The 19542-nt window shown below is 39.9% G+C and overlaps 1 protein-coding gene across 4 annotated transcripts; it reads right to left on the bottom strand.

Moving 5' to 3' along the window:
* Window positions 1-1005: 1005 nt before the first annotated feature.
* Window positions 1006-14401, bottom strand: LOC128610437 (E3 ubiquitin-protein ligase RNF138-like). Of its 4 annotated transcripts, none has more exons than XM_053629758.1 (7): window positions 14164-14401; window positions 10541-10701; window positions 10284-10437; window positions 8403-8566; window positions 6345-6450; window positions 2757-2864; window positions 1006-1742 (listed from the first exon to the last, which is right to left on the bottom strand). In XM_053629758.1, the coding sequence occupies exons 2-7, from the start codon at window positions 10684-10686 to the stop codon at window positions 1677-1679; spliced, it is 744 nt and encodes a 247-aa protein (XP_053485733.1). In that variant the 5' UTR covers window positions 10687-10701; window positions 14164-14401; the 3' UTR covers window positions 1006-1676. The 4 variants fall into 4 exon arrangements, with proteins under 4 accessions (XP_053485733.1, XP_053485732.1, XP_053485729.1 ...); XM_053629757.1 differs by having other exon boundaries at window positions 10541-10698; window positions 14164-14400; XM_053629754.1 differs by lacking the exon at window positions 14164-14401 and adding an exon at window positions 13890-14150 and having other exon boundaries at window positions 10541-10698.
* Between the last annotated feature and the right edge of the window lie 5141 nt (window positions 14402-19542).

The following is a 19542-nucleotide window of genomic DNA, read 5'->3' as shown; positions in this document are numbered from 1 at the left end:
CTGCACTGCAATCATTTCCATTCCATATACCGGGGTGGAAAAAATCTGCACGGTCTCTTATTCTTCTGTAACGCTGTTAGTCAAAATAACCTGTTAGTCAAAATAACCACTGTTGGCTGCTATACGTCGCATTCGTATGCAAGTTACCTTGACAACAGAAAATTATTAAAATGATTAGATTTAGCATGTGTGGTATTGTGTAGGCTAATTATCTATAGGCTAACAGACGGATTGGTGGGTGGGGTGAGGAATGGAAGTGGTTACAGCTACATAGCTAGACATAAGCAGTAGATCCCCTTAAAATAGTCAAACGGGCCAGTGGCCTCCATCTTGTTGTTTAGAATATAGATAACAAGCCTGCACACAACATAAATAATCGCACAATTTATTTTATTATTCATTTTAATAAACAAGTTCGTTGTGCTCTGACACGACCATAGATATAACAGTTTTCCATAAACACCCAGCATGTATCGCTATTACCCCAATACTCTGCTAATATATGGTAGGATGTGGACACTAGGAACTAAGAAATGTGCTTATGATATTGACCAGTACAGATCAGAAAATATAATCCAAAGGTCGGGGGTTCAAGCCCCAGCAGTGCCAAGCCCTTGACCAAGCTGGTACGTGTGATGAAAACAATTTCACTGTGCTGTAATGTATATGTGACAAATGAGGTCTTTGTCGTCTTAACACCATCCACCACTACAGAATTCTTCTGTTGTCAAATAATGTTAGGGGAGGGAGTGGGGTCAAGGAGTGCAAAAGTAATTCAAATCTTATTCAACTCAAACTATTTAACCCTTACAGGCCTAATCTTGCCGAGCGTAGACAAATCCTACCTAATACATGTTTGAAGAAAGAAAAAAAGCTTCGTGAAGGTGCAGATGGCGTGGATAGGTAAAGAGTTCTTTCGTTCAATTTAAAACTGAAATGAATGGGAAATGAATGCTTAAAACTTCCAAAATAATCATCTTTTGCAGAAAAATAAGAAAAGAGGTGTTTTTTTTTTTAAACTTTTTATTTATTTATTTTTTAATTTGCTGTATTGACAAGAAAAAGACCATTTATTTATTTCTTTATTGGCTTATACATTAGATCACATTTAAATGAAACAAAAGACAATTGTATCTGTGTTCATATAATATCGACATGATTATTCAGTAATTTTTGTGTATGTTCATGTATTACATCCCACGGTATAACAAGTTTTATTGCCAAGAATGTAAATAAATAAAAAAAGAGAAATAAAACAGTGTCGAACTGTCAGAAACCGTAGTCTCTTTCAGAGAATATAAAACTGCTGTGCGTACCAGTAACCGTTCCTGAGAGAGTTTTAACGTCACTCAGTAATCTGTGCAAATTGATGGTCGGTTTCTTACCTGAAGAGTAGAGTCAGAATGAATGTGCAGAGACTGTGTGATTATTTCAAAAATTTCATTACAGGAATAAGAAAATTGCATCGTGTGCCTTAAAAAAAAACAAAGACGAAGATCGCTTTTTTTGCGAAACATTTTCTTAAAATTGTCTGTTAAAGCTACATTTTCTACAACGATGTGCTGATCTGTATAAAAATAGAAGAAGAAGAAAAAGAGTTAAAAACGCTGATTTCTGATCATCAGAAGTGAACGTTAAAGTGCGGATCGTCTGGTGAGGCAGAAGTAAGCGATTTTTCAAAACTCCTGGACTGACACCTGTAGCGCCCAGAAGAGCTGCACATCATCATCCTCGCTTTCATTCTGTAAGAACAACACAAGGGTCAAACACATGATAGTGTGGGTATAGATATTATCATTTCATTTCACATGTAATTTAGCATTTATATGTAAAAGGGCGGCTGTGGGTCAGGTGGTAGAGCGGGTTGTCCACTAATCGTAGGGTTGGCGGTTCGATTCCCGGCCCACGTGACTCCACATGCCGAAGTGTCCTTGGGCGAGACACTGAACCCCAAGTTGTTCCCGATGGCAAGTTAGCGCCTTGAATGGCAGCTCTGCTACCATTGGTGTGTGTGTGTGTGAATGGGTGAATGAGACCCAGTGTAAAGCGCTCTGTAGAACCGCTAAGGTTAACCATTTACACCATTTATAATTAACGCCATGCTGTTACTGATACCAACACAATAATGACGCAACAGCACATCCTGAAGTGTTTTATTCCTCTTATACCACAGCAATTGTCCAGTGTATTAAAGAATTCTGTTTTTGGTTCCATTTAATGTTGTGGAACATCCACAAAACCAGTTAGTTCCTGTCCTCGCTTAAGTTTTAGGAGTTAAAAACCGTCATTTCCTCACCAGACTCTCTCTCTCTCTCTCTTTTTTTTTTTTGGAAGTTGATAACACCAAAAAGCACAGTTTGTCCTGTTACCCAAAACCCGCAAACTCATTAAACTCCTCTTTAATGAAGACGTCGGAAAATTCGACACACTGCCACCGGAGGCTCCTTTTCCACGGTCAGGACGAGCGCATCAATAGAAGCCTGTGATGTGTCAGAAACGAGAATTGTGGTATAAGGTGTATCATCTGAACTAACGTCAAAGTAATGTTACGTAGCGGAACCTGGTACAAGTAAATCGCTTAATAAAAACTAAAAGAGATGCAGTAATGCAGCATGGTTTTCTACTTCTACATCTTAGGGTTTCCACCGCACAATAAGGAGAACTGGAGGAGAGCTGAAATGAAATAAATGGACCACTTTGTGATTTTTAAGAGAAAATATAAATATATATTAAGAAAAAGTCGTGTTATATTTTACCATGTAGGTGGTGTAGCTGAAGCGGTGTCTGCGCACCAAATGGCCAATAAAGTTACGGCTGATGTAGTCTGGGATCCCCCAAGGCATACTCGCACAGATTGGACACACCTTCAGATAAAGTGAAGTTCATTTGATCATTGAGTGGAAATCAATACATGCACATACATAAGATATAGTTGCAATACAGTGCTGACATCATTTTTAAGACTTTTGAAATGAAAGAATTAATTAGTTTGAAGGAAAATCGCCAAGGACAATAGTTTGGCAAAATATCTCTGAGAAGATTAGTTTGGGGGAAGCTCTGTATATAAATGAGTTTGGTGGAAGACGTCTAGATAAATTAGTTTGGGGGAAGATCTGTAGATGAATTAGTTTTGGGGGTAGATGGGTTACTGATCGGAAGGTCACGGGTTCAAACCCAGCACTGCCAAGCTGCCACTGTTGGGCCCTTAACCCTCTCTGCTCCAGGGGGCGCTGTATCATGGCTGACCCTGCGCTCTGACCCCAAATTCCTAACATGCTGGGGTATGCGAAGAAAAGAATTTCACTGTGATGGAATGTATACTGTATGTGATCAATAAAGACTCAGTATCATTATAAATCAGTTTGGTGGAAGATCTGTAGATAAATGAGTTTGGTGGAAGATCTGGAGATAAATCAGTTTGGTGGAAGATCTGGAGATAAATCAGTTTGGTGGAAGATCTGGAGATAAATGAGTTTGGTGGAAGATCTGGAGATAAATGAGTTTGGTGGAAGATCTGGAGATAAATCGGTTTGGTGGAAGATCTGGAGATAAATCGGTTTGGTGGAAGATCTGGAGATAAATGAGTTTGGTGGAAGATCTGGAGATAAATGAGTTTGGTGGAAGATCTGGAGATAAATCGGTTTGGTGGAAGATCTGGAGATAAATCGGTTTGGTGGAAGATCTGGAGATAAATCGGTTTGGTGGAAGATCTGGAGATAAATCGGTTTGGTGGAAGATCTGGAGATAAATCGGTTTGGTGGAAGATCTGGAGATAAATCAGTTTGGTGGAAGATCTGGAGATAAATGAGTTTGGTGGAAGATCGGGAGACAAATGAGTTTGGTGGAAGATTTGGAGATAAAGGGGTTTGGTGGAAGATCTGTAGATAAATGATTTTGGTGGAAGATCTGGAGATAAATCAGTTTGGTGGAAGATCTGGAGATAAATGAGTTTGGTGGAAACTCTGTAGATAAATTTCTTTGGTGGAAGATCTGTAGATATATCAGTTTGGTGGAAGATCTGTAGATAAATGAGTTTGGTGGAAGTTCTGGAGATAAATTTCTTTGTTGGAAGATCTGTAGATAAATGAGTTTGGTGGAAGATCTGTAGATAAATGAGTTTGGTGGAAGATCGGGAGACAAATGAGTTTGGTGGAAGATTTGGAGATAAAGGGGTTTGGTGGAAGATCTGTAGATAAATGATTTTGGTGGAAGATCTGGAGATAAATCAGTTTGGTGGAAGATCTGGAGATAAATGAGTTTGGTGGAAACTCTGTAGATAAATTTCTTTGGTGGAAGTTCTGGAGATAAATTTCTTTGTTGGAAGATCTGTAGATAAATGAGTTTGGTGGAAGCTCTGGAGATAAATTTCTTTGGTGGAAGCTCTGTAGATAAATGAGTTTGGTGGAAGATCTGTAGATAAATGAGTTTGGTGGAAGCTCTGGAGATAAATTTCTTTGGTGGAAGATCTGTAGATAAATGAGTTTGTTCAAGTTCAAGTGGCTTTATTATCATTTCAACCATATACAGCTGGTACAGTACACAGTGAAATGAAACAACATTCCTCCAGGACCACGGTGCTACATAAAACAACACACTAACCACATGAGACACAGAACTAAATAAGATCTACACATTTCTATAAAAAGTGCACGTGCAAACGTGTGCTAACGACACAAGACAATATTTGACTAAAACAGGACAACGGGCACAGTAAGTGACAGTGTAGCGCCGACAGTTCTGGTGTGGAAGTGTCTGATATAACAGGTAGTGCACAAGACAGGTGGCAAGGAGTAACAATATAATTTAAAAATGGTATAAATGTAAACCTAACATGCTATGACTGATTAGCAGATTAGATTATAGCAAATATGGCTATAACAGTTATTGCGGTATCAGACAGGTAAAGTGTGTAACAGTGACAAGAAATCAAATACGGTATTTTTTATAAATACAGTAGCAGCAAAAATGCAATAGATTCAGTGCAGGAATGTGCAAATATTGCAGTGAGAGTGGGATGGTGTTCAGGTCTGTGTGTGTGTGTGTGTGTGTATGTCAGACCAATCGCTAAGTATTGTGGAGTCTGATGGCTTGGAGGAAGAAGCTGTTACACAGTCCTACCTTTTTCCAGACGGCAGTAGGGTGAAGAGTGTGTGTGAGGGGTGTGTGGGGTCGTCCACAATGCTGGTGGCTTTGCGGATGCAGCGTGTGATGTAAATAAATGTCTGTGATGGAGGGGAGAGACACCCCGATGATCTTCTCAACAGTCTTCACTGTCCGCTGCAGGGTTTTGCGATCCGATGAGGTGCAATTTCCGAAGCAGACAGTGATGCAGCTGCTCAGGATGCTCTCAATAGTTCCTCTGTAGAACGTGGTGAGGATGGGAGGGGGGAGATGGGCTTTCTTCAGCCTTCGCTGAAAGTTGAGACGCTGCTGGGCCTTCTTGGTTATGGAGCTGGTGTTGCGGGACCAAGGTGAGGTTCTCCATCAGGTGAACGCCAAGGAATTTGATGCTCTTGACGATCTCCACGGAGGAGCCTTCGATGTTCAGCAGAGAGTGGTCGCTCCGTGCTCTCCTGAAGTCAACAACCATCTCTTTTGTTTTGTCCACATTCAGAGACAGGTTGTTGGCTCTGCACCAGTCCGTTACCCGCTGCACCTCCTGTCTGTATGCTGACTCGTCGTTCTTGCCGATGAGACCCACCACGGTCGTGTCATCAGCGAACTTGATTCGTGATTTGAGCAGTGTATTGCTGCACGGTCTTGAGTCAGCAGAGTGATCAGCCCTGAGTGGCCCCCGTGCTCAGCGGGGTGGTGCTGGAGATGCTGTTCCCGATCCAGACTGACTGAGGTCTCCCAGTCAGGAAGTCCAGGATCCAGTTGGAGATGGAGGTGTTCAGGCCCAGTAGGTTCAACTTTCCAATCAGGTGCTGAGAAATGATTGTGTTGAATGCTGAACTGAAGTCTATGAACAGCATTCGAACGTAGGTGTCCTTCTTGTCCAGGTGGGTGAGGGCCAGATGTAGGGTGGTGGTTTAGTAGAAGATCTGTAGCTAAATTAGTTTGGTGGAAGATCTGTAGACAAATTATTTTGGTGGAAGGTCTCTAGATCAATTATTTTGGTGGAAGGTCTCTAGACAAATTATTTTGGTGGATGGTCTCTAGATAAATTAGTTTGGTGGAAGATCTCTACATACATTTTTTTTTTGGTAAAAGATCTGTAGAAGCTTATTTTGGTGGACGATCTGTAGCTAAATTATTTTGGTGGAAGATCTCTAAAGACATTAGTTTGATACAAGAATTCTGAGAAGACTGATCAGGTGAAAGTTCGGTGCTGCGGATCTTACGATTGGAGTCTGATCTTGATGATGTTGGCGAACACAGTGCTCCACCAGGGCCATGTCACTGAGGTCCATGAGTGAACAGTAAGGACAAGCGTACACTCTCCCTGCGCTGGATACACACATGCACAAAAACGATCAGAAGCACAACATGCATCTAGGCGTTATTTTATGATAATCTCAGGATTATGAGTCAGTGAAGCAAAGCCAGGGGGGTCTGTAATTTCCCATCATTCAGTCACCATTTACGTAAATTAACGTTGTAAACTTTACACACAAGACCTGACTTGCTCAAACGGTGGCGTCCGAGCACTAGCGAATATGTTTCAGTTTTGATGCGTTCAATCCTAATTTATTGTAATATCAATTGTTTATATCATTAGCAACAATGTTCCTCTTTTGCTGTAACATGAACAAGCTTATGTAAAACCTGACGATCCATGTTAGACCAGTTCCTCTGAGCATCATCTGAACATCTTGTAACATAGCTGCCAAGGTGATATGACCGAGAGACGTGTCTTTGGGCTCTCCAGTAAAACACACCTGAAGACACCTTCTGTTCGGTTTAATGCCATAGAAACCTTTTACCATCTGGGTAGATGGAATGTTAAAATCAGCACACAGGCTACAACTGGTGTGTGGAAAATGTGCAACACACACACACACACACACACACACACACAGAGCTACAACTACTACGCAAAAGCAGTACCTAGCTTGCAAAAACAATCGTTACAACATGCTTAAATGGAAGCGATAAGACTTTGTACAAAGGAATGTAAATTGTGACCTAGAAATAATGCTGAGTTTTGAAGATAATGAATATTTCCATTCTTTGTTTAATAACAGTGTATGAGATAATCAAAACTCCTAGTCCAGTCTCTTGTCATATCAAAACTGGACTACTGCAACTCACTACTCTCGGGCCTCCGGGCCAGCTCCATCAAACCCCTTCAGATGATTCAGAATGCAGCAGGACGCCTCATCTTCAACCAGCCCAAGAGAACCCATGTCACACCCCTCTTCATCTCCCTCCACTGGCTTCCTGTAGCCGCCCGCATCAAATTCAAGGCCTTGATGCTCACCTACAAGACCTTGTCTGGATCAGCACCGTCCTACCTCAACTCTCTCCTGAAGGCTTACGTTCCCTCACGCAATCTGTAACAGTAATCAGTTAGCGACCGACGTTAGTAGTGCCGACTCAGCGTAGCTCAAGATCCCTTTCCAGAACCTTCACACTAACTGTTCCTCAGTGGTGGAATGAACTTCAACCTCAATCCGGACCGCAGAATCTCTCACTATCTTCAAAATAGAGCTAAAGACCCACCTCTTCCGTGAACACCGAACTAACCCCTAAAACACCAACCCCCACGTTATCCTTAATATAAATAAATAAATAAATAAACCCTACTCTGGCTCTTACACCTCGACTCTGCGCACTTTGCTTCTCTAGAACTCAATGAACAGATCTTGTATGGGAGCACTACTTGCATCTCTGTGCTTGTATTTATATCACAGCAGGGTCCATAAACACACGAAGAAAGCTTGCACCATGTCTATGTTTCGATAAGTGATCATTTCCACTGTCCATCAATTTGGCCACCATTAGTGACGAAAAGTACCAGACTCTCTAACGAAACCTAGAGAGACTAGGCTTTAATCTGATGTTTAAATCATTATCTAAAAACATCTGGTAACAGCTGTACCCAATGACGTCTGGAGAGATATCGACCAACAGCTCGACGATAAAACATTGAGTACATCATTACATCAAGTTCTTATTGATGGTATATTAATAACGATGTGGGGCAGACTATTACACACAGATACATGCGTGATTTCGTGACGTGTTTCAGGTGTGTGATGCTCTGCTGGTTTCACGTCCTGTTTCCTCTAAATACCCAACAGAAACATTTAAACCATTTCATTCAAACTGAAAACCATGACGCGTAACCTTTTGTGTAATTAGTATGTCGATTGGACAATATGCCTTTAGTCTGTGTACTTTAAGTCTAAATTAGCATGTCGATCGCATGGTGATGGAATTTTAACGTGTTCACATACCTGTTAGAGTGTGTAGGAATGACGATGTTGGGGATAAATACACTGCTTTGCGGTTGGGTAGGAGTTTGGACAGGAAGCGGTACTGTGGGTTCATCGATAGGACCAAATTCGTCTATATACTTCCTGCAGGTTCTGTAGTGGAGCCTCATCTTACTGAGAAATTTCTGTAAAGATAAAGACAAAATGTCAATCATATACAGTGGGGGGAAATAAGTGTTGGACGCGTCAACATTTTTGTCAGTAAATATATTTCCAATGAGGTTATCCACGTGGAATTTTCACCAGACATCAGAGTTAACTCAAGAAATCTGGGAGTATAAAGAATTCCCAACATTAAAGTCTATAAATAAATTTATGTGTAATAAAGTGGAACGACACGGGGAAAAAGTATTGAACACGCTAAGGAAAAGCAGTTCTCCAGGGCAAGGTAAGGCAAGGAACCAGCTGAAATCCATAAGTAATTACACCCCCTATCTGTGCAAGTTAATATCAGCTGGGTTAGTAAATTGATGGTCTATAAAAAGGCTTTTCATTATCAAGGTGTCGCACAAGAAACATCTCATGATGGGTAAAAACAAAGAGCTCTTTCAAGACCTTCACGACCTTATTGCTGCAGAACATATTGATGGAATCAGATGCAGACGTATTTCAAAACTTCTGAATCTTCCAGTAAGCACCATGGGGGCCGTTATGTGCAAGTGGAAGCAGCATCACTCCGTCATCAACCGGCCACGCACAGGAGCTCCTCGCAAGGTTTCTGACCAGGGAGTCGAATAGTCAGAAGAGTTTTTTTTTTTTTTAATACGTGTGCATTGATTTACCAACACACAAATTGGTCTTTTCAATGTCCCTTTACATAAAGTCACCTTCATGTCATCTAATTAGCGAGGACATGTTCATGTTGTGGTCATGCGCTTGTGTAGACCGAAATGAAACAACAGGTGAGAAACTACAAGACTTTCCAAGTGAGCAGCTCCACCTGCTGGAGAGTTTCTGAAATACAGCACAGAACATTCTCCGGCTTGCTATTCTCCCTGACAAGTTACTACACGGTCACTCCAGGATTGTGCGATCGCAGAGATGGACGCAAAATCAAGAAAGCTCCGCAACATCCTGAGACGCTTGCGATTTTTCAAAATCACCTCAGGTTTTCCGCAGATTTGGGCCAAGACGTGTCATGTGACGTCATCGCAGCACGCATTCAGTCCAAGCCCTCTTCGATTCACGTGCTTTGAGCATGAGTACAGCTAAAAAGGTCTCATTTAGCAACAAACACCACTGTGAAAGACAGTTGTGAGAAACAACTCCGTGCGATTGCGATTTCGCCACTTCGAGTGGTTTTCCGCAAAAAGCACAAAAAACTCACATTTTGAAAGACGCTGCAGAAAAATCAAGCATTCACAGCTGCAACAATAACAAAAAAAAACCCCTCAGTAAAACCCTGTATGGACTCATTAACTCACATCTCACTATATTTTACATCTCACTGTATTTTTTTATATAATATTATATAAATATATTATTATTTATATCGTTTTTAAACATTCACCTTTACATTTAGCTTTACCTTTACCTCTGAGTGTTACAAAGTGCTGGCACTGGAGACTCCTTCCGTAAATGTTAAATAAACCTCTCCTTATTACACTATATCGACAGTTACACACATTTTCACTTGTTAAACATGTTTGTTATGCGGATTAGATTATGTAGTGGAATGTCTGATGTACAAGTCCCTGTGAATGAGCAGTTTCTATAGAAACGATAATGTCTTCGATTAATTAACCCACACTTCTGTAGGTTATTTAGGTTAATTATCATGACATGGCATTTTAAACACTCCAGTGCATTCATATATCTATCAGTATAGGAGCAGACGTTGACCTCTTTTCCACATGCTCTGCATTTGCCCTTCTTCTCTCTCATCTTCTGCTGGATGTCTGTGGCTCGGTGCTCTCTTTCGGACACGGGGCTCCGGCACAACGGGCACTGAGGGCCCTGACTTCTCACCGCCGTCTGAAAACAGCTCCTACAGAACCTGGTGAGGGGAAAAAACACCTCGCGTGAGTAAACATTCTACATATTAGACTACTGTTAAAGTCTAATCTAAACCAGGGCTCTTGGTTTGAGCTTCCACTCACACATGCTGGCAGTTCTTGGTGCGGATGGGCATTTTCAAAACCTCCTGACAGATGGGGCAGTCGTAGTCCGCCTCCGCGTCTGAACCTACGTCTGCCGTCGGAGATGCTTCGCTTGATTCCATGCTTAATCCTGAGGAGTTCCCCATTAATTCAGTTTCCTGCTGACGGGAAACACGGAGAGTCTGAGTAACGTCCGAGATGTATAATCAGTTCGACTCAGTTTTATTTCCATGGAGCTTTTAACAACAGACATTGGCACAAAGCAGCTTTACAAAAATCCAGATGTCGATTTAGATCCCTAACGAACAAGCCAGTGGAGACAGTGGTGAGGATGAGCTTCCTGTATATTCATGATAAACCACTGGGACACTGAGACGTGTGAAAGATCAATGGATGCAAAGAAGATGCAAAGGAACTTAGCCAAATTAACCAGATGTGACTTTAGAGAAGATTTCAGGCCCACATCTGTAACAGTATAACTGCCTACTAGTCTAAGAAAATCTGAGAAAACAAAACAAAACCAAAAAGGATATTTATTAGATATGTAAAAATGGGGTCTGTATTAATATATATATATTTATTTTAGGAGAAACTACACAAAAAAGACATTTAAGTAAAATTATTAGCCTGAATATATTCTTAATCTGTGTTAGCATGAGGATATGTCTCACGTAAGTCTCTCCAGATAAAAGCGTCTTGAAATGCAAATGCTGTAAATGTAAAGGTAAAAGTCAAAATTCGTATTTAATTTAAATCACTCCTTTTGTTTTTTTTTTTTTAAAAAAAAGAAAAAAAAAAAAAAGGAAATGATTTTACCTGAAAGTAAAAAATTTGAGATGATTTTTAAAATTATTTTGTTCACTATTATAAGCGAATAAAAATCAGGATTAAGGGTTGGCGTTAGCATTTCTACCTTGTCTCATGACGTCATCTGTATGCACAAGATTAAATCACTTTCTCTTCACATACAAATTTTGTACATAGTTTATAATAGATATATGCATTTTTTATTCATTATAGTAACTGTAACGTGTGAAAGTAGCAGCTCGTCCATGGGGGGCGTATACGGTACAGTATAACACCCATTCAACACGTTCATCTAAATTAAACCTTCATTCACGACTCCATTTCCAATTCTGTTGAAATACTAATGAACTCTTTTGAGTGACCAACGCTTCTGATGTTCCATTTAGGGCGGTGCGATATATATCGTAAGACAGAAATATGTCTATAGATAGATATTGTCTATATCTCCAAATGTCGCAAAAGCCACTTTTTTTTTTTAGCAGCCGATTTACGTCATTAGGGTCAGAACTAGGAGCTACTATAACAAAGAAACAAGCTACTTCTGCCATGTGGACACGGTTTGGGTATAATAGAGAGAAATTTTCCCTATACATTTTAGAGAAACCATAATATATTGCGATATATATCCATATCATGATACATCATTTTGTTCATATCGCCCAGCCCTAGTTCCACTGATTTGCTCGCTTTCCTAGAGGTTACATAACCATGGTACAGTGAGCTCACTGCCCCATTTAGATCCGTAGAATTAATATTGCACTCAACAATTACTGCAACAAGCACTAATAAAGGTCCACTGGGGCAGGAATCCCCCCATACTCACGTGAGGATCAGTGTGGACGGGACAGTTCATGAGGTTGCCAGGGTGGGCTAGTTTAAAAATACCCAGCGGCCTTCAAGATCTTATTTTCAAGCGTATATATAATTTGAATTCGCCAATACCTTTCTGCCAAACAAAGCCAAAGTGTAAGTGTAGACAGCGTGTCTATGACGTACAGAACCATCATTTCTGTTCTGTAAGATCCATCCCATCCATCTTCTATACCGCTTTATCCTCTTCAGGGTCACGGGGAAACCTGGAGACTATCCCAGGGAGCATCGGGTACATGGCGGGGTACACCCTGGACAGGGTGCCGATCCATCGCAGGGCACAATCACACACACACACACACACACACTCACACACCCGTTCATACACTACGGACAATTTAGACACGCCAATCCGCCTACCATGCATGTCTTTGGACTGGGGGAGGAAACCGGAGTACCCGGAGGGAACCCCCGCAGCACGGGGAGAACATGCAAAGGAGTGGATTATGTCTGGAGATCAGAAATACATGCAAGTCACCTTGTTTTCCCACACGAGAGCTAAGAAAAAGGAGAAAAAAAAAATGCTTCTCCCTTTTGTAAAGGCAATTTTTATTGGGGCTAGTTTCAGGTCTCGTGTGTGGTTTTTAGCTGTAGTCGGGTTGGAAATATTACCGAAACCTGGAAACGCCAAACAAACTGCGAGGCTCAACTAGACATCACAGGCTTAATCTACAAAATTCACTAGACGAAGAGTTGGTTTTAACGTCTGAATATTCAGTATACAATCATATGGATATGACTTATGAGTTAGTAATGCTAACATGTGAAGAAACAAAGAGGGATTAGTGTCTAACAAGCAGACACATGAAAAGACTCTACTGTATAAGGAAGTACAACGTGTGTATTTTAAGCAAGCGTACATGAGTAAGAGTACAAGCATTCACAGCTATGCTCAGATAAAGGTTATTTAATAACACCAATTAGATAAGTACTTTCCTCCCCTGAACATAAGGTCATGTGACCTGCCACACACACACACACACACACACACACACACACACACACACACACACGCATACAGCCTCGAGACAAAAACAAAAGCAGTTTGGAATCCACCGGGTTTCCTCTGTGTTCAATGGCTGCTTCACACACACACACATACACACACACACACACACACACACACAATTGTATTATCCTTGTGAAGACCTTCCTTTGATTTAATTATTAATGCTGCTAGTTAATTCTATTCTCTACCTGAATCTAACCCTAACCTTAACCAAAGCACACACACTTTCTCTCTATTTTTTTTACAATATAAACACCAGCCAAATGTTCCCATGGACTATAAATCAAAACTGTCAGATATTCCTATCTGACACACACACACACACACACACTTCTGCTTATAGAGCTTGTAAATCATGTGCTAAATCTTGCAAAGTTCAGTTCAAAGGTTGATCATGTTTAATATGTCAAGAAAAGGAAAACACACACACACACACACACACACACACACACAGCTTGGCAAAATGGTTTTGATAGTTAGCCTTTACTTTTTTCAGGACGGCACACTTCCTCATGCCATCAAATAAAAAAGCAGCTTGATGTTTAGAAGAAGAGAAGAGGATGTTTTACTCTCTTGACTTCAGGCACTACACTCAAAACTTCACAAGGCTTCACAAATGTGTAAGAAGAACATACAGGTATCGAAAAGACACTGAAAATTCACCGTGCAATCATGCGAAGTAGGAATTATGTGCCAGTACAGTCTCACATTTCTGATCATGTTCTTCTTCTGCTCTACATCGTCACGTCCTAGATGTTAGAGTAATCATTACAGTTGATGGTATACGTATAATCCTGGATGATTTCCTGCACACTTCCTCATCACATCTTTATAAAAACACTGTAGACCCATGTCAGTAATACAAATCCTTCTTTTTTTACTTCACACACCTGATTAGACGTTAATGTGAACAGAAGGTGTAAATGGTAACACTTACAGTGAGTGATGGCTCTCCTGTAGGTCTCGAGATCAGCCTCTTTAAAGAGAACGCACGCTTTAAAGGTCCTTCGGTCTGTTTTGTGAGAGTGGTTTGTTCTCGGTCTGTGCTTCAGTTTCACTTTCTATCTCAGGTTTTCTAGCAGTGGAAACCACCGAGCTGTTTACGCACACGCTCCACGACAATGCAGGAAGCTCTGGTTTTTCCAGTGATCCTGTTCTAATATCCTGTTTGACGTCCTCATTTGTTTTGTTTTTTTCTCCCTACGTGTAATGCGATATGTTGGAGTTTGATTATTTGTATTTATTTTTTTTGGCTTCCCTGGCTTTGAGGAGGCATCATTACGTCTATATGTGTCAATATTATTCAAAGGTTTGGAAACGTTCAGTGCCTATTGAACAGGTCCTACGTAGGTTAGGCTGTAAAGGGAGAAAAACAACATTCCTGAAATGCTTGACAAACGTTTGATGTAAAAAAATTTCGATTTATAATCCATCCATCTATTTTCCGTACTGTCTATCCTACACAGGGTCGCGGGGAGTTCTCGGGGAACTGGAACCCTGGACGGGGTGCCAAAACATTTACACAATTTGGACATGCCAATCAGACTACAGCGCATGTCTTTGGACTGGGGGAGGAATCCGGAGTACACGGAGGAAACCCCCGCAGCACGGGGAGAACATGCAAACTCTGTGAACGCAGGGCGGAGCCGGGATTCGAACCCCCGACCCTGGAGGTGCGAGGCGAACGTGCTACTTAAGTCATTTTCTTTTCAGCTATCTGAACTTTATTAAAGTATTTCTACCGACTTTGCACAACCCCAATTACAAAAAAGTTGGGATGCTGTGTAAAATAAAATAAATAAAAACCGAATGCGATGAACTGCAAATCTCATAAACCCGTATGTTATTCGCAACAGAACACAGAAAACGTATCACATGTTTAAACTGAGGTAATGTACCGTTTAAAGGAAAAAAATAAGGTCATTTTGAATTTGATGGCCGCAACACGTCTCAAAAAAGTTGGGACGGGAGCAACAAAAGGCTGGAGAAGGAAGTGTCACTAAAAAGAAACAGCATTCTGTTTTTATTTACATTTTACATGCCGTCCCTACTTTTTTGGAACTGGGGTTGTACTATTCCTTCACTACAATTTGAAGCAAAATATCCTACTTTTACTTCATTACTTTCTGCAGCATGCCAATCATTATCCATCACTCTGAAATACAAGAAAACTGGAGGGGTTAAAAATACCTGAATGGGACTCACTTTTAAACTGGAGTAAACTGAGCGCGAATTCCCGCTCAAATGTGGTATTTAAAAGACAAACAAACAAACAAACAAACAAACAGCTAATTTGAATGTTTCATCGCATAGGTTATAGATTAAACAGACAAAAAAACAAATGAGGAATATTATAGGAAACTTCACAAGTCTGTCGTAATAATTTATTATTATTATTATTATTTTTTAGCTCAGAATGTCTTTTTAGAACCAAACGTGCGTAGCCTACTTGAATAACAAGATTCCCAGGTCTCATTTTGGTCTGAAGTCAGAGAAGTCTCTAGAAACTAATAATCAAAATAATGTACCATAAAAAAAACTCTGTATTTTTAATTGTGACACCAAAGTACAGTAAAAACTCTAGCAGTACTCTGGGGTTCCAATCGCGTCAATGAGTATAAACAAAAGAATTATTTTATTGCTGCAAGTCCTAAGATTAGTGCGGACACTGTTGGGTTTCTGTGTGTAGAGTATCAGGACTCTGTGTTTAGCTGCTGGTGAGCAAGGTGATGGGAAAAGTGGAGGGGTGTGAGCCCCCTGCTGGCCAAACAATTCACACGTCTCCACAATAACATTGGTACAGAGATAAAACCGACAGCAGAACTAAAGCTTTTTTTTTTTTTTATAGTAAAACACTGTACTGTATACGACTACCACAATACACTTATAAAATTTAAACCTAGTAGGCTAGGTATAAAAAAAATAAGAAGAAAAGAAGCACTTTATAAAAACTGCTCATTCTTAAAGCCCTGAGTGTCTATTTCCATATAAGCCATTAACCACTACTGTGGATTGTGACATCACAAATACATTCCGTGCTGAACACAGGCACAACCCAGACGGGCGGTAATTCCAGTTTTTGGCCTCTGGTGAAAAACAGATAACAAGTAGAAATGTAACTTCTATTGTTACTCGAGCAGCATGGTACTATACGTACAGTATCTCTAGATTCACTCCAATTGAGGACATCTTGTACTTTGTCCACCACTGTATACAAATCTGAAGAAGAATCCAGGGAGTAATTATTGTCGATATAGCGAAGTATACCAAGCTGCATATGCAAGTACAGATGGTGTGTTCAGACATGTCAGGAACTGAACTAAAAAGTTCAATAGGTTCAGTATTAAAAAGAGCGCTCGCTTTACCTACTTGCGCCATGAATTTCAAAGACAAACCTAAACTTTAATTTCACGGCCATGGATATTTGGTCCTCAATAAACGGACTGTTATATAACACAGCCGGTGTAGGCATTTCTTGTTCGTAATGCAACACGGATAAACATCTCAGTCTTGAGGATAAATGTTTTGTGGTAAAAGGTTGTGAACAGGGCAATTTACATCAATCATATCTTGTGAACTATCTTTAACGCAACACTGAGCCCAGTCACCGGATAAAGCGACAAAAAGACTCCGTCGTGCCAGATAGATGACGCAGTCACACCACGGGGAAACCCGGCCACACTGAAAAGCAAAACCTTCACTGCTTTTCTCTTATAGGAAGAGCTGTTGCTGTTTTTTTTTTTTAAAGAATTAAAAGCATCAGAATGTAATTGTATGTAATTACAATAAATCAAATTCCCCATTGCTTTGTCTTTCACTTTCATCAGTGCGTTGATGTTTTCAGTGCTGCACTGAAATTCATTCACTGTCCAATCACAGCCATACAAGCCATCTATGAGGGTGTGGTTATAATTAACTTGTAATAATGGAGCGGCTGTGGATCAGGTGGTAGAGCGGGTTGTCCACTAATCGTTCGATTCCCGGCCCACGTGACCCCACATGCCGAAGTGTCCTTGGGCAAGATGCTGAACCCCAAGTTTCTCCCGATGGCAAGTTAGCGCCTTGCTAAAACCTTGCTAGAACTGCTAAGGTTAAAAAAAAACGCTATATAAGTGCAGACCATTTACCATTTAATAAGACTTAGATTTATGTACGTTTAGTGATCACCATGTATTAATGAAATTGATGTGTACAGACCGTTCCGTAATAAAGTCTATGCTTCCTCTTGATGGCTAATATGAGCTTGAGATAGTCCTGACTTGCAAAGACAGATATTTCTATAAGTTACTGTGCAGAAACTCAACTACAACTAGAACAATGAATGTGAATCCCCCCCCCCCCCCCCAACCCCCCTAAAATCAGTAAATGGATTTAGGGACCAACTCGAAACACAACTGTTCTTGTGTTCCATCATGTACGAGTTTGTGTTCATGCAAAAATACACACTAAAATATATAAATATACAAAATATAGCATAACATACCTCTAATCCCATTCAATTACACCATTAAATCATCGTGCCATATAGAAGTAAACAATAACTTGTTGGCAAGACATGCACCAAATAATTAAAAAGAGACACAGTGTAGGTTCCATATTTTAATACCTTAAAGCATGCTCTAGAGAAATATTCGATAAGTATCTAAATCAGAAAATATGGCCCTGAAAGGTGTGCACTGAGAATGTGTAAAGCTGAAGTACAAATGATTGCATACTGTGTCTGCTATTGAAAATATATTTACAATACATGGTATATAGCAAATATACAACTTTGATAAATTGAGGTTTTGCTAAAGAAATACAAAAAAAAAAAAAAAAAAAAAAAAAAATCCCAACAAGGGCTACTCTGGCTTCAGATATGTCTATGTAGCATTTATAAAAACGAAATAATTTCATGATGAGAAAGACAGAAAGTGAGTCATAAAAAAATAAACTTTTTTAAAAACTGTCCAGTCATTTGAAAATGATCTGTAAAAGCATACACTTAATGGTAATGATGATACTTATATTGTGATATCAATATCATAACACTGTATCTCAATAGTAGCTCTGCTCTGAGCAGTCCATCACCTAAATAATGAGCGTTTCTCAATACGTGCACTTGTATGTCCTCACCAGACGTTATCTTTCAATACCCAAAGTACAAAAAAAAAAAAACAGTTAAAAACCCCTAGAAGTGTTCTGGAACTGTTTCCCAATAAAAATGAAGGATGTATTGGTTGTTGACTTGCCAACAGGAACGAAATGGAAAGTCCCATAGTTTATTGCGACATCATCGCTACAATGGACGATTCATCTCACAACCATGACGGAAGTTCTTAATCTGAACGAATAGAACTCGTATTTTGACTTAAATTTAAGTGAGAAATTTGTAATATATAGATATATTACTATATATATATATATATATATAGTTGTCATAATATAATGTATAGTTGTAATAATATATAGTGGTCATAATATAATTAAGCTCATAATATAAATGGTGTATTCCAATGTTTTAATTGTGCTGCAGTTCCAGGAAATCCAAAGGGCTACTGTACAATCCAGACGTCTGAGTCTGACTGAGGTATTGCGCAAACTTGTACATGTGAGTTCATTCTTGCAAGGTTACTTGGCAAGACTGTATTTCCCAAAGTCTGTTCTTCGCATTCTCGTCATTGAGAAACACTCAATATCTCATCGACGGTCTTCGGTGAAAAGCAATATACTGTACACATATAGTAGATACACATAGCGATGTAAACCTACCGAATACACCTACGGGACATGTTATGTGATTTATAAAATGTCCAATGATTATGTTTGCCCAGTCGGTGTACCTGATGATAAGCCTTATCAGAAAGTTTTCTGGCAGTTCAAGCTCTTTATTTTATATACTATATTCATTCATCCGGTCAGTATTTGTTCTTACAGGAACTACTTGTGTCTGTTCGGCCTTAAGCACGTCACAATATGGAAAACAACCGCATATATATATATATATATATATATATATATATATATATATATATATATATATATATATATATATATATACACAACAGCGGTTCTCAAACTTTTTGTAGCCAGGGATGCCTCCAACTTCAAAATAAATTCCCCAGATCCCCACAGTGCAGTTTTACACTATATGGTAAAAGTTATGTGAACACCTGATCATCACACCCATGTGTGTTTCTTCCCCAAACTGTTTCCAAATGTTGGAAGCGCATGTTTGTTTAGAACGTCTTTGTATGTTGTAGCATTATAATTTCCCTTCCAGGCCCGAACCTGTTCCAGCATCACAACGCCCCTGTGCACAAAGCGAGCTCCATGA

The sequence above is a fragment of the Ictalurus furcatus genome, chromosome 7, assembly GCF_023375685.1.
Source record: "Ictalurus furcatus strain D&B chromosome 7, Billie_1.0, whole genome shotgun sequence".
NCBI lineage: Eukaryota > Metazoa > Chordata > Actinopteri > Siluriformes > Ictaluridae > Ictalurus > Ictalurus furcatus.
This window is presented reverse-complemented; position numbering and strand designations above follow the sequence as displayed.